We start from the raw sequence: 25116 nt of genomic DNA on the forward strand, positions 1-25116 counted from the left end.
ATAAAAGTAAGTAATTTTTTTTTCTACAGGTCCTATATGTACTTAATCACTAGAATATATTTTCTGTCTTGCTTAATGACTCATTTGTTGAAACAGATTCCAACCTGTTTTATGCTGAAATTATTTTCCAGGAAAAATCTCGTATACCAGAACCTCCCTACAGAACCTAAAATGCAGTGCCCTGACCCAAGCCACAAAAGAGCAAGAAGCACAGGGAGCAGGAGCTCTCAGGAGCCACAGCTGAAAAAGCCTAAATCAGCAGGCAAAATAAAACAGTAAATTGAAGAGTTCTCTGGGAAATTATAACCTGAAATGAAAAACAAATTTGTGACTAACAGAGAAAGCTGAAACAGAGATTGGAAGCCTAGAAAAAGTGCTTCATGCTTCTAGATGGTGTAATTGATGTTCCACTTGGGACAGAAGAATATCACTTGTATCCAGTTGGGAGAGCAGCTATTGGATATGACACATGGTACTTCTGGCTGAAGGGAAAGTGCTGAAAGGAAAAAATCCTGACTAGTAAATAATTGGAAAGTACAAAGAAAGCCCATGGGAAAAGTGCCAAAGAATTGAAAAACAATGCAGGATGAGGTAACAGAGACATGCCTGAAAACCTCGTGGTTGAACTGGAAGCTTCTACTATGCTGGAAAGTCAGAGAAGCTTAAAAAAATTATAAACATCAGGAAAATCACTGAACTCAAAAGGGAGCCATGATAAGCAAAGACAGAAGATAACTCATTACCAAGGAAAAACCAAGAAAGGGCTTGGTGGTGTATTTCAAAGAAGTTGTGACCTGGCTCAGCTTCACCACGTTTCAAAGGAACTAGGGAACCTGAACCTTTCTTCTGCCCTTGTTTTTATTTTAAGAACAGCAATCAAAAGCACAGGCTACATCCATCATGCTGAAAAACATAAAGCCAGCACAATATGTCAGGACGAAAGCTTCAAGAAATGGGAGTAGGTGAATGTCTGTGAAGAAGGGATTCAGCCTCCAGAATGGGAGGGTGGAGTCAACAATTTGATGCCTGTGACAAAGGTCCCACACACTGGAGGGGTGTCCTTGCTGTGTCCTGGGGACAGTGTTCTGCAGGGATACTGCAGCAGGTGAAAGGTGCTGTGACTGTGGGATTTGAAGGAAGACAAGCTGAATTTTTAGAGACTGGCTATTCGTGTTGCTGGTTACCATGGAGTGATTGTTCTCCAGGAAAACCATCTTTTGCCATTGAATAATTGACTGTCCACAGTCACCATGTATCATGAAGAGATTTAGATGTTAGGGCACATGTGAGATCTGCAAAGTCCCCAGGAGAAACATCAGGAACAGGCACAAATGCTCAGTGAGGGCCAGCAATGGCACAGCTGCCAGGAGGATGCTCAGGATCATTTCTCTGCTGCTGTTTGCCTCTGGCATGGACTGACTCTGAAATCAGGGTCCAGACTTTAGTGCAGACTCTGTACTTGCCATGCTATAAAAGGACAGGGCACTGAGTTATTGTGAGGTGGCTCTGAAAAGCCATCCCTCTTCTCTTGGAAGAAAGAACTGTTCTGGCAAGGATAGGGTGAGCTTAGCCCCACATCAATTAACTTAAATCCATTCTCATTGGAACACAGATGTCATGGTGATGTAAAATCCTGACAATTTGGAGGAACCTTCCTTTTTGCAGGAAATTATAAGAAGAAGGTGAGATAATGGTATATATTCATAGCATGAGTAAGCATGGCATAGAGAAATAGGAAATAATGCAAACTCAATGGTAATCCTGGGTTACTGTACAGCTTTTAGAGCTGGAGACATCTCAAAAGCATAAAGAGAAAAGTAGGTGTTTTTTCAAGATAAGTAGTTGGCATAGGATGATAAAAGTTATCTTGTGGCAAAATTGTGCTGAAAAATCCTCAAGCAGCAATCTGTCATTGCTGGTTGTCAGAGAAGTGCAGAGGCTTTGTGAAGTGGGCACTCCACACTAGCATTTTTCAGCCAGTTTTGGATCATAACCTCCTTTCTGGTGTGTATGATCTACACATTTACATGGAATTTTATTCACCCACCTGGCTGAACACATGGTCAACTTCTCATTAAAAGATGCCTTCAGTGATTGTATTTTATATAAAAATGATAAACGGAGCATTGATCAGTCCCCTCAGCTGTTCTGCAGGGGTGTGGGTGCAGACAGGTGGTGTGTCTGTGCACCACAGTGGGGGGGTGTATAAGGAATGCATGTGGCCCCCCCAGCTTTCCAAATATTCCTCACCCTGCCAGCTGGGTCTGAGGGAGGGGCTGTGCATGAGCACAAACCACATTTCAGTGGGGGATGTGGTAGGGGAGACTGGAGCAGAGGGGGAATCTCATGGAGCTTGCTCTGCAGCCACCAGGCCTGGTGGCCATCCCAGCGTGGCCCCTTGCCCACCTCTGCCTCATCCCCACGGGCTGAGGGGAGTCAGAGCAAACATCAGGCTGGAGGTGATCACTTCTGCCCCTCAACCCACTATGGAAAAGCTCCATCTCTCTGAACACTCAAGTGTGAGAGCTCATGCTCTAAATGCCAGCACATTTGTGATCATCTAAATTGTGTGACAAAGACCAATAATGGAGAGAGCAAAATTCTCCAGGAAAATATTTAAGAAGATGCCTTAATGGACAGCAAAATATAGCTGACCTCAAGAGCAGCATGGTAATAAAAGCAGAAGCAGCAAATGGCAAAGAGAAGTGAAAATATTTTTTCTTTTTGTGCACTGGTGGGAGGATGGGTGGATGCGTGTTCACAAGAGTAATGAATGATGGGCAGACCTTGAGGGTGATGTTCCTTTAAGAAAATTACTTCATCTCCGATGTAAACTACCTGCAGAGGTATGTAGACATTTTCCCTGGCTGGAAAAGTGTATATTCAACAGATTTGTAGTCCCTTACAACTCCAAAGGCATAATGGAATGGGAATGTGCTCTGTTTCATGTCAGGTTTGCACCAGGCACTTCAATTTTTCGTGTCTGAAATCAGATAGATCAGCACCACGTTGCCTTAGAAAACCAGCTACATCATGGTAGCTGGGTCTGTGGAACGTAGGCTTGTCTCTCAAGTCAGTCACCAGGGATTTTTAAACAGGGTTAAATATTCATGGCTAATTTGTATCTCAATCCCTTTGGCTGGCTGGCTTTTAATTTTTTTAGTTGTTTAAATAACTTCCAGAACACAGCACAGTAGATATTAAATCTCTTTAATATATTTAATTGATTACTTTTCCCCCCCACAAAACTTGCTGTGGCTATCAAGCCAGTGATTCCTGCCAAACCCAAGGTGAATGTCATCACTGGAGGTTAGCTGAAGACTCGATCTCAGGTGTGCTACCTTTGTTCACCTAACAAAGTGCCCCCCTGGCAAACCAGCAATCATCTGTTCCCAGCCTCCCAGCACCCCCTGAATGTCAGTTCACTGTTGGTATTTGCTGAATGTGGAATAGGTAAATAGGCAAAGGTGGGCACTAAAGCAGAGAAGGTAATTTGGGGCTTTTTGTTGAAAGAGGAGGGTTATCCATACGTGATAAAGCCCCAGTCAGTTTGTGTTCCAGAGATTAAATAACCCTGGCCTGACTCATTTTTGTCATTGCCCATCAAAAACCAGTTCCACTGAAACGACACCCTAAGTTTTTTAAGCAGGAAAGCCCAACTGTTCCTTGTAAAAGAAACTGCTCCTTTTCTCACTGTCTAGGAAAGTGTACTTTGAAGATATTAAAAAAAAAAAAAAAAAAACACCACCAAAAAACAAAACAAAACAAAAAAAACCACAACCAGTTAATATTTTCCTGGAGCCAGTGCTTACTACATCATGTCCATTCCTGATGCTGTCAATCATTATCCAGCCAGCACATTGTTCAGAAGGTGGAGCTGTCAGGCAGAAAGAATGAAAGGTAAGGAAAGGAAGGCTCCTGCTCCTTGCTGATGCCAAGGGTAAGTGAGATTATGTCAAACCTTTAAACAGAGTCCCCTTTCTCTGCCCCACCCCCTGCTCCTATATAACACACACTGCATTTAGCAATACCTGCTTCCACCCAGCCGGCGGTGGGGCGAGTGCTGCCTGCTCCCCCCTGCCGATGGATGCTGCGGCCAGCAGCCCCCTTGGCTGGCTCTGCACACGTGTCACCAGGCTTTTTGGGGTCCCCATGGCCCAGAGGAGCCCGCTGGGCAAAGCAAAGGTGCTGCTCTGCAGCCTCCTGCCCGCCTTGCTGTGTGTGGCCACGCTGGGGGCTGGCGGGGGGCTGGGGGTGTTTGTGGCCATGTGCCTGGTGTGCTCCGTGTGCCTGGGGGACAGCGACCTGCTGCCCGTGGGTGACAGAGCCGTGCTCATCACAGGTAAGGCGCTGCCAGTGCACAGAAACGAACAAAACCTGCCTTTTCTCACAAGTGGGCTGGAAAACTTCTTGTCCTCCGGTTAGTGCATGCTTGTGAGGGTTCCTTTTATCCTTTTTTCTGCTTGTTTTATTTGCTTTGGCAGAGATGTTTTTTTTTTTTTTCCCAGGTAAATAAGTGCTCTGAAATTAAGTGGAAAAGCATCTTAATAGATGCTATTATTTTTTAGTGTCTCATTTAATCTTTACAAGTAGCTTTTTAGACATACTTGTGAAATTAACTGGTGCAAGAAGCATAAGAATACTTCTGATGGTCTAATTTTTTAGGAGAGACAGTAATTCCCGGGAGCCCTCAGAACACTACATTCATACATTATTTTTGTTTGCTTGAATTAATTGTGCTGGTTATGGATGTACAATTGTCTTTTGGGTGTGTGTGTGTACATACATACACTGTGTCTATCATGCACATATTTCAAGACACTGGTTTGGTGCCATCTCTTTGAAACCTTCTGTGAAATCACTTAGGAGGGAGTAATTCACTAGCAGAGAAAGTTCAGAGCTAATTAATTCAGTCTCTACTACCATTCTGATCTACTCAAAACCCACTTTTATTTTGCAGGGATGGCATTTTTGTAGCTTCATGGCTTTTCTCCTATTTCCTCTAAAACTTTAGGTACTGTTTATTTAGATATTGCTTATTTGTGTTAATCAAACCCTTAAACTGGAGTGCCTGCTGACTGCTTTTTGCACTCTTAACTTGCTGGGTTTTATTTTCTGGGCTTTTTTTTTTCCCCCACTGGAATGCTGAATTAAGTTGCTTTAGTTTATATATAGCAATTTCTAGCAGAATTTCATTTTGTTTTATAGGGACACCTGGAAATAATTTAGATTTGCCTAGCAAGCTTTAATACAGGGATTAAATATAAAAGTTGAGAGAGGACAATATCAGCAGCAAGAGCTCCCCTTGCAGTTTATCTGCCAGCTGGGTTTCTCCCTGCAAGTGTGTCAGGTGAAGATGGATATTGGTGTGGGGAATGGGGAGCAATCCATTCCCACCCCTGCAGACTCAGGGGATGTGCTTGCACTTGGGCATCTCCTTGCTCTTTGTAAGACTGCAAATCTTCAGGATAAAGCACTCTCTGGGAGTGCTTATCTGCTCTGGAGTCTGAATTAGAGCAATATAAGGGAGTTGGGAGCATTTGGGTATAGTCCAGTAAGGGAATGTTCTTTCCTTGTACCTGTGCTGCAACTGTCCTGAAGAAATGCAAGTTTGGACATCTCTGACACTGACTAATTTGAGGAGGCTCTTCTTTGACTTTATTGGAGTCCTATGCAATCCATTAAACCCTCCATCAACTGAAACAGCAGTTTTACTCAACCTCTGTTTTGATTAAATTGCTCTGATTGTGGTATTTTCCCCCATACCAACTACAGGATGTGTGGCCCGGTTCATTTGCAGGTGCAAGGTGCCTTTTAAGTAGATTTTGATGTCATTTTCTCCAGTTTAGACAAGACCTCAGGCAGGCATTTGGTGGAAAGTGGTGATTTTAATTATTTTTTCATTTTCCCTCTGCCTTTCAGCCCTGCAGGGCTGAGGAATGTGGCTGTGTCCTGAGCACCTGCCAGGTATTCCTTGAGAGCCTCTGGCCAGAGGCCGGAGCAAGCTCTGCTGCTCTCCCTGGATTCTGTCATGGGTTGTTCTGGTCCTCTTTGGATGTTCCTTGTACCAGTGCTGCTCTGCATTATAAATAAGGCAGCAGTTCAGTGGAATACCAGGATAAGGGAAAAACTGTGCCCAGTGGTCAAAATGCTTTTTCACATGGATAACTGGGCACATGAGCAGGCTCAAAGCCATTGCTGAAACTCTGCTGTGGATCCTGTGGGTGGGAGCAAGAGCTCCAATGTCCTTAAACAAGCTCCCAGCATGCAAACACTTCAGTGGTAAATGCAATAGCCACCTTCCCTAAGAATTAAATTACAACCAAGACCTGAAGTAACAGGAGTTGTGAAGTTCTGTCCCTGGTTAGTCTATGTGCATTGGGATGAATTTCTCCAGTTAATTTGGTCTTTCCATTCTTGGGGAGTGATTTGGTGCATGTTCAGCATGAGTTAATTGTAAATTCTCAGTAATGGGTCCATCACAGTCAATAGTGACTGCTTTCTTTAAAATAAGTCTTCTCATAACCCACAAATTATTTTTGGCATAGAAGCAAGAGTGTGATTGGGAAGCAATTCTCCTTTTTCTTTTTTTTTCCCTATGGAGACTCTTTGAATTCTAGGAGTTGGAAGAGTAAAGCTTCTCTGGACTTCAATAACAGATCTGAAACTTAAATCATATTTGTTTTGGAATTAAAAAGCCAGGGACAAACCCAGCATCAGGCAACGATCAAAACAACTTTTATTGCTTTCTTGGAATTGCTGTGCCCATCCCAAGTTCAAGTTGCATTCTCTTCTGCCCATTTTCAAGTTAAAGCTGCATCGTAAAACTTAGGTAATATGTAGCTGTGGCTGCATACTTTCTGGAAATTATGAAAGAGGAAGGATTTGATCTAAAAGAAGGGTTTTTCACTAACAGAAGGAAAATCACCCCACTCCCAAACTTAGTGTCTGGGATATTTGCAGGCTTCTTTCTGGCTCTTTAGGGAATTGAAAGAATGCAGGTTTATTCAGTCAGGTCAGGACTGGAGAAGCTTGATGTGATATTTGTAGTGTTCTGGTGCATCTTCAGCAAATTGCAGACTTCAGAAATGCCAAAAAGCTGATTTTTTTCTTCCTAGGAATTAAATAGAGCATGAGCATTTCTTTTCTACTTTTTCAAGAGGCGCTGATTGATCCAGACATTTAGTACGTGTTTTCTTCAAGCCACCTGGAATTAATATTTTTCACCAGTCAGGACTAAAGCCCCATTTAAAAAGACAGAACCCAGAAAAGAGGATCTAGCATGCTTATGATGAGTCTCTTTGGCAATCTAATTCTATTGACAACATACTTTGACTGTAGGAGCAGACCTGTGAATAACACTGATGTCTTTCTTGGTGTGCCAAAATCACACCAAGAAACCTTCAGAATTTTATAGTAGGGTTAAGTAGGAAGTATTGCAGCTCTTCCACAAACAAGAAAATAGTAAAAGATCTGGCAGGAGTTCCAGTCCTTTCTCTCACATTGGTTTCCAGGGTTTGGGAGCTGAACATTGATGTAGCAAATTGTTATTGCAGGAGATGCTGGATCCCAGTGCACAGCAGCATCCAGGACCTTTCTCTGCTGTAGTTACAGTGGAGGATCTGGTGCAGAATTGTAGAACAGGCTGATGCTTTACAGTGTAAAAACTGTATTAATTTATTCAACTCCTAATTTTCCTCCTAATCTTGTCCTTTGCAAAGCTCCTGAAGCACAGCCCCTATGAACTCCTTCCCTGTCACTCCTGTGTCACTGCTCTGGGAGGCTTGGTGGGGACATGGGTGATGTGTTTCTTTCCTTATGGAGTAAGTTTCACTGCAGGTGGGAAGAATGGAAACCAGAATTTTAAAAATTGAGAGAAAACACTTAAAATTAACTTATAATAAATGGAGATGTTGGTTGATGAGAAGTGAATGTGACCCAGCACCGTGTGCTGGCAGCCCAGACATCCGGCTGTGTCCTGGTCTCCTTCCAAAAAATGTGTGGGCTGCAGGGGAGGGGGAATTCTGATGTGGCCCTGCTGAAGTGAGTCCAGAGAAGGCTACAAAGATGATCAGAGGACTTGGAACACCTCCCCTGTGAATACAGATGTAGAGAGCTGGGATGGCTCTGGGGAGACCTTGGAGGCTCTTCCAGTGCCTAAAGGGGCTCCAAGAGAGCTGATGACAAGGGCATGAAGTGACAGGACAAGGGGGAATGGCTTCAAACTGAAAGACAGCAGGTCTGGATCAGATATTAGGAAGAAATTCTTCTCTGTGAGGGTGGTGAGATCCCTGGAAGTGTCCAAGGCCAGGTTGGACAGGGCTTGGAGTCCCCTGGGAAGGTGGAAGGTGTCCCTGCCCATGTCAGGGAGTTGGAATGAAATGATTTTCCAGGTCCTTTCCAACCCAAACCATTTTGTCTTTTAGTTTGTAGCAGCACCAAAATACTCTGTCACAGGGAGAGACTCATGAATTAAATTATTTGTTAAGTATCTTTCATTGGTGCCTGATGGGAAGAACTACATAATTGTGATCCCAAAGACCATTGTTTGTTTGCTCTAATAGTGCTTCCTGCAGCTGCTGGGTCATTCCTTTATATAGACAAAGTTTGGGAATAAGTGTGGAAGATGATAGAGAGGGTAAGAGAAATTCTGATGCAGATTTACATGAATTCAGTAGCTGACTTAGCACAAAAATGTTATTTGGAAGCTTTCTTAGGTTCTGAAAACATTGGAAAGCTTTGCAGGTAAAGCAACAGTTGCTTAGTTTTGGCTTGGTTACAGTCTGTAATAAAAAGTGCTTATCTGAGGGATCTTGTGTGGTAGATGTGTGAATGAAATAATGCTACTTTTTGGAAGGTAGAAATAGAATCCAAGAATTTGAATCTGAAAGCCCTGTAATTGCTTTGCCCATTAGAGATTTCACATTAAAACATTAGTGTGGTGGGTTTTTTTGCTGTTTGGTTTTTTTCTTACATACTTTTGTTATCAGGTTTCAGTCTGATTATTTGTATAAAACCAAAGTAGGGCTTTATTTCTTCTCTATGTATAAAGTCAGAACATCTGTCAGTGGCAGAGGGTGAAATGATTCCACCAGCTCCGAGTCAGAAGAACACGACCTGTCAATCTTTGAGGAACATTTAAAGGTCCAGCTCCTCAAACTTCAGATCTGAACCTTTCTTTCTACTGACATGTGTATTTCAGTGACTTTGTCATCATATTTTTGTTTATATTTGCATGGCTTTCCAATGTGTGTATTTTTTTTTTTAATGATGGTGTAGGACAGACCTACTTTCCATATTTTTTTGATGCTTTCAGGAAGTGACACTGGGATTGGACATGCACTGGCTAAATACCTGGACAGCTTGGGTTTTGTTGTGTTCGCTGGGGTTTTGAACAAGGATGGCCCTGGAGCTGAGGAGCTGCGGCGTTCCTGTTCCCAGAGACTCTCAGTCCTGCAGCTGGATATCACCAACACCACTCAGGTCAAGGAGGCCTACCTGACAGTCTCAGAGAAGGTGCAAAATGCAGGTACAGCTTTTTTCTCCCCTCTTTACAATGGAAGTCCTGATGCAGCAGCGTAGCAGCTGCATCTCATGGCTGCACCATGGCTTAGGTGTGTAGGACATTTCCAGGGTAAAGTCTTGGGCAGTCAGGGCATTTCCATCCATGACTTCTGTTTTCTGGGATATGGGAAGATGATAGTGACTGGCCAAGGAGTGGGGGATGTGCATCTATAGCTGCAGATCATCTCTGCTTTGGTCTTAAGTCATCATCCAGCTCACTGGAGTAATCCTTATGGAGTTGTTTTCCTGGTGTGTTGCAGCCTTGTGCTTTCTCCTCTTCCCAGGGCTCTGGGGTGTCGTGAACAACGCAGGAATCCTGGGCTTACCTGCTGATGGGGAGCTACTCCCCATGAGCACCTACAGGCACTGCATGGAGGTGAATTTCTTTGGGGCTGTGGAGGTGTCCAAGACCTTCTTGCCATTGCTCCGGAAATCGCAGGGGCGTCTGGTGAACATATCCAGCATGGCAGGTGAGCTGGGCTAAAGCACCACATCAAGTCCTGGAGCACATGCCAAGGAAGGCGTCTGTCAGTCTGGGTCATCAGTATATCCAGGGAATAAATGTTAAGATAATAAATCCAGGTTTTTCTTTAGTTTGGGATACTACTCCCAGAAAACAACCTTTAAAGAAGAGTTTAATGTGGCTAAAATGTGCTGTGAAAAAAATCCCAGTAAAATTAAGATCTTGTGTTCTAGATGCTGTGAGAGATAACTTTGTGAGCTTCCATAAAGATGGCTGGTACATCACAGGTATTTCTATAACATGTTCAGGCAGAAATCTGTGTTTGTGATATCTGTTGATAACTTGGGAGCTCTGTCTATATTTCTCTAAAAATATTTTGGATGTCTTAGAAATACTTAGTCCTAACTTATTAGCAAAGTGGTATTTTGCCATGAAAAAAAATTAAAAAGGTTTTGGATTTTAACATATGCTTTTCATTTCTTTCCCCATAAATTTTGATATATGTGCATGTCTTTATAACCTGACCTTCTATTCTAGGAGGACAGCTGAGATGCTAAGATGTAGGAACTAATGTAATACAGTAATGCAGTATCTGGTAGCCAACAGCTGAGGAGCAAGAATGCTCCTTTGAAAATGAGACCTGCTAGAAGCAGGAGGTCATGCTGCTGGAAAGTATTTTGGAGTTAGAGCTCTTAGGGATTTGCTGGGTCATGTGCTCCCCACATTTTTCTTTGCCCTTCTGCATATCTAGAGTCCCCCTCAATCCCGCTGCTTTGAGGTGGTTTGTGTAGGTGTTCCCTTTATGCTGAGGATGTGGCTGCAGTCTGGCTATCAGGCAATGACTGTCTGGCATTGTTTTCTCAGATAAGCTCTGTATTTGCATGCCTGTGTTCATGGTTTATTGCTGACACGCTGAGAAATCAGGACTGAATTATCAGAAGAACCTTTCTGCTGCTGCTCTGAGGCCAGAGCCCTGTTTCCTCTGTGCACCCAAGTGAAGCTCTCACTTTGGGTGTTTTGGGGCAGATGTCTTAATTCCTTGTGAGAATCCCTGAGCTGCCTTGAAGGAATAAATGCCTTTATCCCTGTGCTGAGTAGTGTGCCCTTACAGGAGCTGATCATGACCCTGCTTAAATTCCAGCTGTCTGCAGAGATGTTGTTGCACACAGGCTGGTTTGGGTGAAGAGTTTCCTCTTAACTCAGGGTCTGGGGGTCCTTTGGTAAAACATTAATGGAGAAGTTAGTGAGGTCTCATTGTGCTGAATCTATTCCTGTCTGTGTAGGGCTCATTTAACTGGGCTCAGGTTAGCCTGACCTCAGAGGGGAAAGTATGTGATTCAATTGGCTCAAACCAATCCAGCTTATTGAGATGCATACAGAAGAATAATTAACATATAATTGGCCTGACTTCTTCAAGGGAATGGCTCTGTGTAAACAGCTCCTGTGATACCTTGGTCATCCCAGTACAATACCCAGTAGCACCAGTGGCTTACCTGAAAATCCCCCTGTATCTGAGGTATTTTCCTTTAAAATACTCGAGCACATTGAGATGAATGTGTAGCATGTGAAGCAGAGGCAGGATGTGCCCAACTGCCCATGCAGGCAGGAGAAGGAGGGATGTGTCTCAAGGAAAGGATTGTTCATTCTGTTCCCTCCTCCCAGCACAGCCTGTGGTGGCTGTGATGATCTTAAACCTGTGTGCTGATAACACCAACCTTGTGGGGGAAGTGGGAGGGCTGTGGAAGATGCTCACATCAAAGCATGTTTGTATTTTTCTAGCACTGAAGTAGTGACAATCTGACAGTTTTTGGGACAGAGGAAATCTCTGCAGTTGGGAGACACAGTTTTTTGGAAGCTTGCTTTTGTAAATGTACTGGCTGTTCTCATAGCTTTCCCATCTGAACAAATGTTTCTGGGATTGAAAAAGATGGGATATAACTATAGGCAGGGGATCTGCCTCTATGCTGGGTCTCAGGGAGTCCAGTCACTCATGGGGTGTGATTCCAGCTTTGGTGTGCAAGAGGGTTTCCCCACTCTTGCATTATTTTCTCTGGCCTTTCTGGAAAGAACAGGAAAGACAGTTGGCTTTATAAAGCTAGAACTGAGATTACTTACCCTGTTCTGTGGTTTATTGCAGGGGCTTGAAGTCACAAGAACAGGAGTATAAAACTACTACTTCACTATTTATATGAACTAAATAATTCTGTGTTTCTCAAATCAACAGTCATAACTTTCAGCAGTTTTTACCCTTAAATGCAGTCCAGTTTATTTTTTCTGCCCTACAAGGTGTCTTACCAGGTGTTACTGAGTGTAACTGCTGTAAGCAACTGTTCATTTACAACTTTCACTCTTTTTTAACCTCTAGCAAGAAGAGATTCCCTCACTGACTTGTCTTTAACCTTAGGGAGAGAGGCATAATTTTGGTTGTGCTATAATCTCCCTTCTAAATCATGAAAATAAAGGCTGGGAAGAGCCACTGTTGAGGTTTATCAGGTTTCTATTGCTCCTGCAGGAGGCATTCCACTACCGAGGTACGCTGCGTACGGGGCATCCAAAGCAGCTCTGTCCATGTTTTCTGGAGTAATGAGGCAAGAGCTTTCCAAATGGGGCATTAAAGTCATGGCAATTCATCCATCAGGCTTCAGAACAGGTTGGTGCTTGACATTTTGGGTTGTTCTTTCTGCTTCTCCTCTTTCCCTGTAGTTCAGCAGCCTCAAACTGAGCCCCGAGTGATTTTCAGGGGTCGGATGTTTTTTCCCATTCTTTATGTGGGTTATGGAAATGAAGCTCAATGGTTTTTTTGTGAGAGATGCTCCCTCCAGCTCTGCACACTGCCTGCCTCCCCTCTCCTGGGCAGAGCTGTCTTTGCTTTGAAGCAGGGCAGCATTCAGGCAGTTGGTGCCTTCCCTTTGCCCCAACTTTGTTGGAGCTGATGAACGGAGCTGCACTGTGTGCCCAGTTTGAGTTTTATGGCTCACTTGTCCCACCTGGGAGCTTCAGGTCCCCCATCACTCCTCCCTTCCTCAATATCAGAGCTCTCTTTATTGAGCTGCTCTGTCTTGCTTGGCAGTATCTGCAGCAATACCTCTCATCCTACTTCCTTGCTGTCAATATCCTCTGATCTTTCCTCTCCACTCCTTCCCTGTGTGCTCCTGATGCTTTCTGTTCCAAATTCTCCTCCCCCTTCAACTGAGCACTTTTTGCAGAGCCTGTCCAGGTTCTAGACTCATCTCCTGCTGCACATGCCCTCACTGCACCCCATGCCTACCTAGAGCATTTTTTTATGTCAATGTAAATCAAATTGTTCTTTTTCATAAAATGCTGCTTCCCTGAATGCTTCTCTCCTGGGAAGGGCCCTGGGAGGCTCTGGGCTCTGACAGCTTTGTGTGATCAGTGAAACCTGCCTGAGGCTTCACCTTCAGGGCCCTGCTTAGCTGCTCTCAGGTTTATGGGTAAAATTGAGTCCTGAGGTTTGAGACTTAAATATTTTTTAAAAGATTTTTCTTTATTTGCTATGTTTAATTTTTGGTAGCTAGGCAATAATTCCATTGGAGAAGCCCCTGCTTTCATTCCTACATTATGAAGATGGGGTGGACAAATAGATTAAATTACAATTTTAAATCTGTCCTAATAGAATGCTAATCCTTCAGGAAATGAGTATTGACATACTAATGTCTCCTGTGAAAGGGCAGTTTAGCACTTGGCCAACCTGTTCATTTTAGTTTGCCTGTCCTCAGTTGTTTATAATAAATACTGATTGGAAACCTCCACAAAATGAATCGGGACAGAATGACAAAGGGGGGAGGAGGGGGAAAGAAAAAATGCTGATTTGGCTGTGAGAGAGCATTTTTAGGTAGAGCAGGGAGCCAAATGGGGCATGAACATTGTGCTTTTTGTGTAGCACAAAGCACTCGTGCTTTTCCTCCTCTTCCAGCTAAAAGCACTGGCTGCTGACCAGCTGTGGTGTTTGTTCTTCACTGCCCCAGTTTAGATCAACTCTGACTATTAATTACAGATTTATTCCTTTCAAATCCAGCCCCAAACCCCCTTGCTATCCTGTGATGTTGCTCCTGCAGGTATCGAAGGCACAGCAGAGCAGTGGGACAAGCAGGAGAAGGAGCTGATGGAGAGCCTCTCGGCAGACACCAGGCAGGCCTATGGAGAGGAATATCTCCCGAGGCTGAGGAATTACCTCCTCCACCTGCCCTCCTACTGTGCCCCCGACCTGTCCCCCGTGCTGGGCTCTGTCCTGCATGCTCTGCTGGCCAGGAGACCCCAGGGCCTCTACACCCCTGGCAAGGGGGCCTACGTCCTCCTCTGCATCTTCTGCTGCTTCCCCCTCTGGTTCTACGACTTCTTCATTAGAAAGGTGCTGAGTGCTGAGTTCCAAGGGAGCTGAGAGCATCAGGAGATGAAAACAAGAGCCTCTGAGGTGTCCACTGGCGTTTATCTCACTGGATGAGGTAGCTGGGAAGAGCTCTGTACAGACACTGCTGCTTATTGTGCTGCCTTTGTTAAGTTGCATTAACATTAAATCTTTGTGTTAAGAGTCATGTTTGGGAAAAGCAGTGGATAAACATAAATAGAAAGGTATTCCCAGATGGGACATTTTTTGAGGAATTTTAGTGTTTTCCTGTTGTCTTTGTATCCTGCTTTCTGTGTAAGGTACCTCATGAAATTATATAGTTCCTGTCTGCTTCTAAAGACATCACCAACACACAAGAGATGCAGAATATGTTTTGTTAAAGCAAAACAAAAACCCCTAGAGAGTCACCAACCTTAAATCTTGTAAAAAGTTTAATATTTTCCTATTGTTGAAGAGACTTAAAACTGTGTAATGCAAGTCTTTTTCTCTATAACTTCAGCCTAATATGTTTGGGGTCTGGTGTTTTTGTTCTGTTGTTGAACCTGAGAAATGATTATCATTTTCCCCCCAAGTTTTGTAATGTATACATTCAGTTTCAATGTATAGTTTTAAAGTTTGTAATGTGCTCTCTTTGCTAGAATAAAAAACATAAATTGGCTGGGGGTGGGGGAATGAATGCAAACAGATCAAGATCTTTATGAAGAAATGATAAACAATTTCCTTCCTACAATACTAAAAATAGTCATAGTGGGTATATCAGCTGCTAATTTAGGTCTGTCTGGGTCATTCTGTGCATTGCCTGTATATGCCTGTGCTTATCTAATTGTTAGTAAACTCTAATGTCACTTCTGCTTTTTGTACAATTCCTTACTCAAGTCTGGGTTTACAAAGAATTCATGTGATACCTGATACCTTCTTGTGTCTCCCTCTGCTTTGGGGGGAGTTTGTGCTCACTTGTCCAAGATCAGTCAATCTTCATGGGGCTTTGCTGGAGTCCAGTGCCCAGCTTCTGATGGATTGGGGTCACTCCCCTTCCCTGACTTCATTCCAGGAGCACCAGGTGCCCTCCCTCCACTCGCCAATGGCAAGTGGTTGGGCAACTCACCGGTATTTTTCCTGCCTTTTTGCATTGTCTGTCACATCCTTGGGCTTTGAAAGGCTGTGATACTTTGAAAGAAATCCTCATCCCCCCAAGTCCCATGGTTTGGCCATGTGTCCTGTCCTTGACATTTCTTTTCCAGTGATGATAAACTGCAAGTGATCACATTCTGAGCTTTAAATGTAGCCACATTTTTTTTCCTTTCCTTCATGAGCAACTTCTAACTCTTCTGTCATAACCCTACTCGTGTGATGTGCTCTTGCACTCAACTGGACAAAATCCCTATTTAATTTGCAGCTATGGTATTTATTCCTCACTGTCCTATGTCTGTCACATCAATGCCAGGCTCCTGTAGATGCACAGAGGATGCTCAGAGGGCTCGGGCCATCCTTTCAATCTGTGTTCCAGTGGGGGAACCCTCCTGTCCTGAACACTTTGTCACAATAGCTGCTTTTGCTACTAAGGTTTATCACCTGCTGGGTTTGTATCAGTGCCCTGGTTGCAGAGTTTTGCTTTCCTTGGAGGAAGTGCACTCAGTGTCTTGAACTCAGGAAATCTGAGACTATTTCTCTCTCTCTCTTTCCCAATTTTTTCCTTTATCTATTTCCCCTCATTTTTTAGTATGTCAACAAAAATGTGTAATAAAACAATATAATATTTAGTAACCAGATGGTTGTGACTCTTTGTCTTGTCTCACCCTTTGTGCCTTTTGGGGCTCAGTGCTCCATCCCCTGCCTTGTTCCCACAGCAGGAGAGCACTGAGGGGGAAGGGGTGGGGAGCTTTTCCAGGGAAGAGGGACAAATGGCAGCTGGTGCCCTGTTTTGGGCAGGATGAGATCCCAGTTGGCTCAAAGGCAGCTTGTGAGCTGGAAGGAGAGGTGAGTGTGGAGCTGGGGTGTGCTGGGTGGCAGCCTGGGAGTTTTGGCTGCCTCAGGCTGAGGGGGCTTGCTGCCAGGGAGCCTATCTCCATCTCCATCGCGCATGGACGTGGCTGTTTTCCCCTTCACGCCCAATTTGGGTATCAATTCTGTGGGCTGGAATTTTGCCCTTAGGCACACTATACAGCCGAAATTTGTCTTAGCAGTCAGTCAGCTGCTTTGCCTAGCAATCTCCATAACAATCTTTAATTGTTGCTTTGTTATTTGGCTGTGGTTATAAAATGTAATCTTTTTTCCTCCCATTGACTTTCCTAATAGGAATATTATCTTGCACATTGCAGACATATTAAATTAGGCATTTACTTGGAAGATTTGACTTAATTTCTTTTTTTTTAACTTTTATTTCCCAGGAAATTTCTGTTCTAAATAGTCATTTTATGTTTCTTCACCTAACTACAAAGATATTTTAGCAGGTCTCTAATAATTGCGATATCAAAGATTGCTATTGTTTTGTTCCTACAGGGATCTTACTTTGTGTTTTAAAGATAATTCTGTTGTAACACATTATTGAATTATGTGTCACTTAATGGGCTGTAGTATTAGAACTAAATTTCTTTTGCTAATGGCTTGTATTGCAAATAATCCAAACTGTGAGAGTGGCAGAACTGCAGAATAAATTGTAGGTTTTTGTGGTCAACAAGCACACATGGATGTTATTGAGGACAAATGTCTGGGTGTTATGGCCCTTTGCTTGCCATAAAGGCTGATCTGATACAAAGATATTTGGGGAGTGGGAAGAGAGGATGCTGAGTTCTAGCAGTGGAAACTATTGTATTAAAAACCCCAAATGAATTCTTGTGATTTGGGCCTATTTTCAAAGATAAGATTTTTTTTTTTTTAATGCACATGGTGTGAGGAAAAGCAGCTGAGAAACTGAAGAAATTGGCTGTGGTCCTAAAAAAGGATGATGAATAATAGACTGGAACATCATGTAATGCCCCACAGTAATCAAGTGGGTATATATTACAAACACACGTGTACAGAGTAAAAAGGGGTTATAAATTATGGAAATCATTATTAAAGAGCAGGTTTTATACACATCCCTCTGATCCAGCCTCTGGAATGAAGTTTGTGACCAAGAAGTAAAGGCTGTTGGATGTTTTTTACAAAGAAATTCCCTGGCTGGTGTCCTGGGGGTCTCACTCTCCTGCTCTGCATTCGTTGCTTCCTTCTTGGGAGGAGCTGATTTGAAGATCTGCAGCTCTGGGGATACAGAAGGTGACTTACAAAGCAATTTGTTTTTAGATCTTCTTTTATTCTGGCTCCATTTCCCCTCTTTGTGGGGCCCCTGCTGACAGCCCTGCCTGATCATTGCAGGTTGGGGAAGATGGCTAAAATATTGTGCATTTTTGTGTTTGTGTCACTGACTGCCTGTGGCAGGGAAGTTTTGGTGGCCACTTGCCAAAGGACCAACACTCCATCAACATGGTGCTAATGTGTGGGGCTGTCCACACATGGGCTGGAGGTAAGGAAAAGGGCTGAGAAAGCTTAAAGTGTGCTCAAATGAGAGCTCTGACAGGGGGGTTTGGGCTGGATAGAAGAGTGGTGTAGGAGAATAGGGCTCCAGGTCACTGAGTGTTATGGACTCATGCAAGGACAAGGATCAATCCTAAAACTGATTTCAAGTTCTGTAGGAGCTTGGTCAGATCCATTTTTCACTAGGAGGGGCCAAATACAGAAATAGGGAGAAAGGTAATAGTCACTCTGTCTAATTTAATGAGCATGAACAGAAATGAATGATTTCTAAACTAAAGTATTTCAGATTTTGCCAGTTTGAGTCCCTGCTATCTCCAGAAAAGAGGGAATAACTTCCATGTGTGAGGTTTTTTTTGGTTTTTTTTTTTTTTTTTTTTTTTTTTTTTGTTTTTGGTTTTTTTTTTTTTTTTTTTTTTGTTTATAGTTGCATATGAAAAGTTTTTAGAATTTTTGTATGCATTCTTTGTTTCAAGAGGATGCTTCCAAGGAGCATTCAGGTCTCAGTGATGTCAAAACACACTGGTTTTGCTGTAAATTTACTCACCTGGCCACAGCATTGCAGAGGTACAACCAAAATGGGTCACATTTCATTTGCTTGAAGCCAAGAGTCCACATGTAGCACCCATCTGGGCACCAATCATATTTACAAAATGTTTGGGACAAATGTGTGAATTTGGATATTTTTCCTAAAGAGACTAATTATGGGATCTTTTCTGGGTCACAGTGTTGTCTGTTTTACCCTGTTTATGTCTGTGTTTGGAAAGTCAACTGGATTCCTAAAATGATGCACCCCCTGAGGGCATTGTGCATCAGAGAGTCATCATATTTCTAGGAATGCTCAGAGAAATTAATTTGAAACCCAATTCATGAAGGCTTCAAAGGAAAAGGGTTCAAACAAAAAAATCTTGGCACTTGTGAGGAAATTGGGTGGGGAATTTTATTTTTTTCTCCCAAAAGTCTGAGGATACATAAATGGAAAGTATTCCCACTGCAGGGAAACACCCTGCACAAATGCATCCTGGGGTGCAGTTGTTCCTGACAGAATCTGTCAGCTGGCACAGGGCTCCCTGAATGCAGACACCTTCGAGGCAGGATTTCAATAGCCAATGCTTTTGTCAGTCAAGCTGAACATCAGGGCTGTTGCTGTTCAATTATAGATGAATTCTGGCGACCTTGAGGCAGTGGGCTTTTACCATAGCAAGAGAGGTAATTGCTTTTATTTTTAAAGCATGACCAAACCATAAATCAAGAATCACTGACATCTCATGAAAGGAGGTGAGTTTTAAATCCCTTTAATAGGATAAATGGATTTTAAGCATGTTGTACAGGTCATTGTAACCTAAGCTAATGAATCTGACTTTAACAACCTGTATGAAAGTAATTACAGAGATATAAACAGTCTCCACAGGTTTCAAGTTTGGAATATGTAGGATAAACAATCCAAGTTTATATCCCTGTTCATATTGTTGCCTGTAGCTCTGGAAAGAGCACTGAAAAAGCTGGGAACTCATCCTGGGAACTGAGAATTTGGATCTCAGCATCTGCCATGAGTGAGAAAAGGGGGGGGGGCAGCTCAGTGGTCAAAGGATGGCTCTCAAATCTTGGTGGAGCCAGCGTGGCCTTCACTACCAGTCTGCTAAATCAGGAGGGGTCTGGAGGTGCAGAGTGTGTTGCTCTTTCCACTGAGCCTTTCAGAAATGACCTGTTAATAGGCTGTTTTTCATCTATGAGTTGTACATTCTGGCCATGTTTCCCTGATTTGGGACTTTTCCCTTGTGGTATCAAAGGACACATTTCAAAATAAGAGCCAGAATATGGAGCAAAGATCAAGGGGTGTGAAGATGAAAGATATAAAGCAAACAAACTTACAGTGACTGGTACAAAGGGAGGGAAGGAAGGAAGCAAGAAGGATGATTCTCAGGAAATGGGTTTGGGCAGATTCAGCTCCAGTGACACGTTACACTCTGGGTCAGGTTGACCTACCCACTGTCTTCCACCGCCTCCTTTAACACCTGACTTTTTAAAGTGTCATTTAAGAGGCTGTGACCTGTGATAAATTTGCTTACTTTGATGTCTTACATTTCTTGGTCTTGTAGCATCCCAGCCCATGAAGAAAGAGGACATGGGGTGCTGTGGTGAGGACAGGGGTGGATGCTTCTGCTTTGGGTGGTAATGGGAGACACAAGTCTTATATTTCCACACCCCTGTGAAAGGGGAGATGTTGGTGAAGCATTACCCTCCCACACCCAGCCCACACAAGCTGGCAGTGCTGACTTCTTTGCTCTCTTTCTTTGGGGGAAAGAATATCATGGTGTACTTGGTTTCATAGTGGAAAAAGATAAATCTTTGGCCTTTAGCCATAGTAATTTACATATCAGCAATCTGTGAGAGAAGGCACTGCTGTCTGTCTGTCTGGGCTTCCTGTGGGCTTGCACTGTCAGCAGCCAGCGCTGACACCGATCCACTGGCATGTGTGGAAACCTCTGGTGTGTGCATGACACAGCCAGCAAAGCTCTCAGGATGAAAACGATGTCTCAGAGGATGGCCCGAGGGTGATTTATTCTCCTGCTGTGTGGGCAAGTCCTGTCTTTTTAGACAAAGGGTTAGGAATTAGTGTTATGGCTTCTGTGTATCTCAGAAAGCATCTTTTTGCCTTTAGTTTCTCAGAAAAGCTCAATTCATGGAATCACAGAGTGGTTTGGGTCAGAAAGGATCTTTAAAGCTTATCTCATTCCACCCCTGCCATGAGCAGGGACAGCTTCCACTAAACCAGGTTACTCAGAGCCCCATCCAGGAATGGGCATCCACAACTTCTCTGGACAACCTGCTGCATTCACTGCCTGAAGAGCAAAATCCTAAAGAACTAATTTAATTAAAATGATGAATTGGGGAAAGCAGAGCAAACAGTCTTAATTAACAGTGTTCTAATGTATAGGCAGCAATGTAATCATGTTGTGTGCTTGGCACAGATGAATTAAGGCAGTGATAGGCTTTGAAAACGTAGCATTTTTGAAAATGTTTTATCATGTAGAAATGTGTTACAAGTTCATGTTGGGAGCTGGCTGTTTCATAGTGTGATTTGAATTGCATGCTCATGCAATAGTAGTGTGGTTTATATCCCTTTTCCCCAAATGCTGCCATTATGGTTGCCTTAGAGCAGGAAGCACTGCTCTCAAAGGTTAAGAAACCCCAACCAATCATAAACCCCACAAAAACACCCCCAAAACAGGATCCATGCACCACCAGTGACCCAAGCCAATGACTCTGGGCCATGCCATTGCTCCCTCTGCATTTTGCAAGTGTCCTTAAGGGTAGGAAAAGGCTAACTGCAATATTAAAAAAGGACTGATGTTAAAACCAAGAAGAAAAATGATTGTGCTCAGCCTCCAGGTTTAACATATGGTGTGGAGAAGCAATCTGGATGTGGTGAGAGTGCACACGTGCACTGTAATTGATGGTGGTGTCCAAGAGGAGCTGCAAACAGCCCAGCTCCACTGGAGTCAGCTGAATTTGGGCACCAGGCAGGAAAGGGTGCCTCAGCTTGAATGAGTGCCACGTGATGGATGTGCCACGTACCAGTTAGAGCTTAAAGCTGAAATCTCTCAGGTGGTTTTGTGCAGAGGAGATACAGGAACTCCTGGTCTGGGAGAGGTTGTGTCCTTGCTGGTGCTGAGGTGCACAGGCCAGGGCTGAGTGAAGTGGATTTTTTGTTTTTGTTTGTGTTGTAAGTTGGCTTAAAGCCCCTTGAAAGCATTTTAAGTATCACAGACTTACTGTGTGAGGAAGGAAGGAATTATGAGCTTTCACCCTAATGCTATCTGAGACTTTTAACTGTAGGATGTGATGCTTGCACACCACTGTCTGTCTCCTAGGGGATTAATGACTGAAGATGCAAATCTTTGTGGCTGGAAGGAAAAGCTTAGGGTTTCCTGATTCTGTGAGCTGAGAGACAGCTCTTGAAACCTTTTGCATTCCTTACTTCAAAAAAATATCCAGTGGCCACAGAAAATAGTCCCAAACATTTTGAGGGAATTGGCTTAGAAAAACACAATTCCTCTGAAAGGGTTAATCTTCCCCATGAAGTTTGCACAACCTCCTGGTCTCCACTGAGTGTAGGCCCTGCTTTTGGTTTTCTCCTGTTACTCCATAGTGCTTGCTCAGCCCGGAGGATGCTCTGCTCTGGCAGTTGTGTGCCTGGGTGAGGAGGGGAAACAGGGCTGATGAAAAAGGGTCTGCCCATCTGTTAAGGTCTGATGGTCTCATGTTACTGTGCCATTCACATTCTTTGGACAGAGAGACACAATTCTGTCTCTCAGGAAAAGCACAGAGAGAAGAAGAGAAACCAATCTTTATCTCTGTCCCTTTGTTTTCCCCATGTGGAATGTGGTATGGAGATTGTTCACCTGCAGTGATTGCTGGGCTGGATTCTGGTGAAGGTTGTTTGGGGTCAGTGACCAGTGGGATCCAGCTGTGGCTCGGGCTCTCAGCAGAGTCACGAGTTTGAGTTAGAGAGGTGAGTAAGAAGTGAGTGTGTAGAATGGGATAGTGTCTCTTTAAATAGTATATGAATGTAATATAGTATAGTTTTAATAAAGCTATCCTTCAGCCTTCTGATCTGGAGCCAGACATCAGCATTTCTTCTCTGAATTGGGGTTCACCACATTTTTACTATTTGTTACTGTGAACTCTTTTGCCACCATGGAAACTGGCTCCCCAAAGCTGCTTCTTGGTCTTGATTTGGGCTGGTCTTGAAGAATCCTTGCTCCTGTGCTGTTCAGCCTGCAGCTGCACATCTTGGAGCAGTGTTACTATGGAGAACATGGAGGGACAGCCACTGTGAGGCTGATCCTGGCTCCATCCCAGCCTGGGGCAGCACTGAGGGGCCTGGCAGGATCCTACCTGGATGTGGGAAACACCTTCACAAGCCTTTCTCTTTCCAGAGTGACACCAGTGCTGTTTGCACAAGCAGGACAGCATTTGCACACCAGAGCTGTGTCAGAGCTCTCTCCATCTGAGTGTATTGATTGCTGGGAATGGAGACAAGTGCTGGCTTTCCCTTGGGGAATGGGCAGTTATTTACATCCATGAGCTTGTTCCTGGCACACATACAGCTGGGCAGGAATGCTGCCAGAGCACCAGTAATGCCTGCAGGATGGCCAGGGCAGCATCCCACGCTGCTATTGCAGGAGGCCCTGGACACAGAGCAAATGCCTCCACAGAGAACTAGAAGCTCTTCAGGCTTGGTTTCCTTCACCTTTTGAAGCCCTGTTGTAGCTTGGGTTGTTCCTGGTTCTTAATGGATGTTTCTACATTTAACAAATTCCTGGTGCAGTAATTAGTTTTTTTATACCAAAGCATTTAAGTGTCTTAATTTTTACACTAATGAGCTGGGATTCCCCACGGGTTGTCTCACAAGCTGTTTCAGCATCACAGAATTTCTCTGTGCCAAATATCACTGGTATCTTCTGTGAAGAAGGAGTTTCTGTGTCCCCTCCATGCCATTAAGCTGGCTGCTCTCTGCCCGTGTCGAGGGTGACTTTGACAATCCAATTTATTCCAGGCAGCAGAGCTGCTCACTGATCTTCCCCATGAGCAGCTTTCTACTCACTTCCAACCTCAGCTAGCTGAAGCTCCTCTTTCTCCTTGGTCTGATTCATTCAGCAGCTTCAGTGTGACTTGGGACCAGCAATAAAAGTAGGTGTTGCTGGGGCACAACCCATCTCTTGTGCGCAATATTTGGAGGAATGTTGCTGGCACCTCTGTGCCAGTGCTCACAGGGACCTGGGGGTAACAATCATTGGTAAAATCTCCCTCTCCCTAAAATCCAGGCAGTAGAACATGCTGCTGCCTGCTCAGCTGCAACCACTCTGAAAACTGCTCAGGCAGCAGTCAGAGGCTGTGTCTCTCTGCCAGCATATTAACAAGACAATTCACTGTGCTTTGATAAATATTTACAGCATAGTTACACCTGAATTTGAGCTACAAATCCTCTCACACACAGAGATGCTTTGGGCTGTGAGGAATGATGCAACATACTGAAAAAAAAATAATCCCAAGAATTCCTAAAAGTCGTGCCAGTTTTACCCAACAAACAGACCTCCTCTGCTGCTGAGCTGTGATCTCCTTAATTCCAACAATGTTGTAAGATTAACAGGGAGACAAGCAGATGATTTAGCTGTTTTTCTGTGGGAGATGAAGAGGAAAATCAGGCTGGAGTGGAGTGGAGGTACCACCTGGAGAATTTGAAGGAAAGCAGGGATTTCCATGGCTGAGCAGCATCTGCTGAGACGGGTGTTTTGAGGATGTGTCATTTTGATGTGAGCTGCCAAGAGGGACAGGTGGAACAGCGCCTGTGTCTGAATGACAGAGGTGAAAATGATGAGAAGCAAGGCAATGGTGTGTTGTGAGGTGCCATCAGGAACAGGTAATGAGGCATCCTGAGTGCCAGGCACAGGAAATTTGGAGTTGGCTGCAGGACATCTCCCATCAAACCCAACGCTGCCTTCCTGAGGTGTCAGGTCTGCTGAGCACAACCCATGGAGGCAGGGGGGTACCAAAGGCTTCTCCTGGCAATACTGCACTGCACCCAGCCCACACTGGTTCTTACTGCTGTAGTAGCCTTACAGCTCTAGAAAACAGAGGAAGGACTCTGGCAGCTTTGAGATTGTGTGTTTTGTAGAAAGTTTTTGCTGCTTTTATGAAAACATCGTTGCCCTCACATACATTTTTGTACTGAACACGTGGCCAGTTGGTGTTGTTACAGTGATGAACCTGCAGCAGGGAATTCTCACTGTTTGCAATGAACAAGTCTGGGCTGCATTTTCTTGTTAAAAAAATTATGCTTGTGCTCTCTCTGAATGCAAACTTAGTGATAAAAACAGTGAGAACCAATCTGAATGTACTAAGGAGGTGGTTTGCAATAAAGAGCACGGTACACACTGTCCCAGTCTAGAGCCTTAATTACTTTGAACAGCAACTAACTGCAAATCTTCCTCCCAGGTTAAGGAAAGAGAAGTGCCAAACCATTTCACCTCCTTGCAGACACAGTGTCCCCTTCTTTAGCTAAATGCACTGCACTGAGGAATCTGATATTCTCATCGTGAGTAAATGCTTACTGCCAGGAATATGCAGAGTGAGATTCACAGGATGTTCTCATAAAAATCTAGATCTTTGTAAACAGCAAAAGCCAAGGGGAAAAAAATGCAGGGCT

The 25116-nt window shown here is 43.8% G+C and overlaps 1 protein-coding gene across 1 annotated transcript; it reads left to right on the plus strand.

Annotated features, from left to right (window-relative positions):
- The first annotated feature begins 4083 nt into the window (after positions 1 to 4083).
- HSD17B2 (hydroxysteroid 17-beta dehydrogenase 2) lies at positions 4084 to 16157 on the plus strand. Its single transcript, XM_053953047.1, has 5 exons — positions 4084 to 4342; positions 9317 to 9529; positions 9849 to 10034; positions 12540 to 12677; positions 14104 to 16157. The coding sequence occupies exons 1-5, from the start codon at positions 4084 to 4086 to the stop codon at positions 14424 to 14426; spliced, it is 1119 nt and encodes a 372-aa protein (XP_053809022.1). The 3' UTR covers positions 14427 to 16157.
- Positions 16158 to 25116: the final 8959 nt, after the last annotated feature.

This window comes from Vidua chalybeata, chromosome 11 (assembly GCF_026979565.1).
Source record: "Vidua chalybeata isolate OUT-0048 chromosome 11, bVidCha1 merged haplotype, whole genome shotgun sequence".
Classification (NCBI taxonomy): domain Eukaryota; kingdom Metazoa; phylum Chordata; class Aves; order Passeriformes; family Viduidae; genus Vidua; species Vidua chalybeata.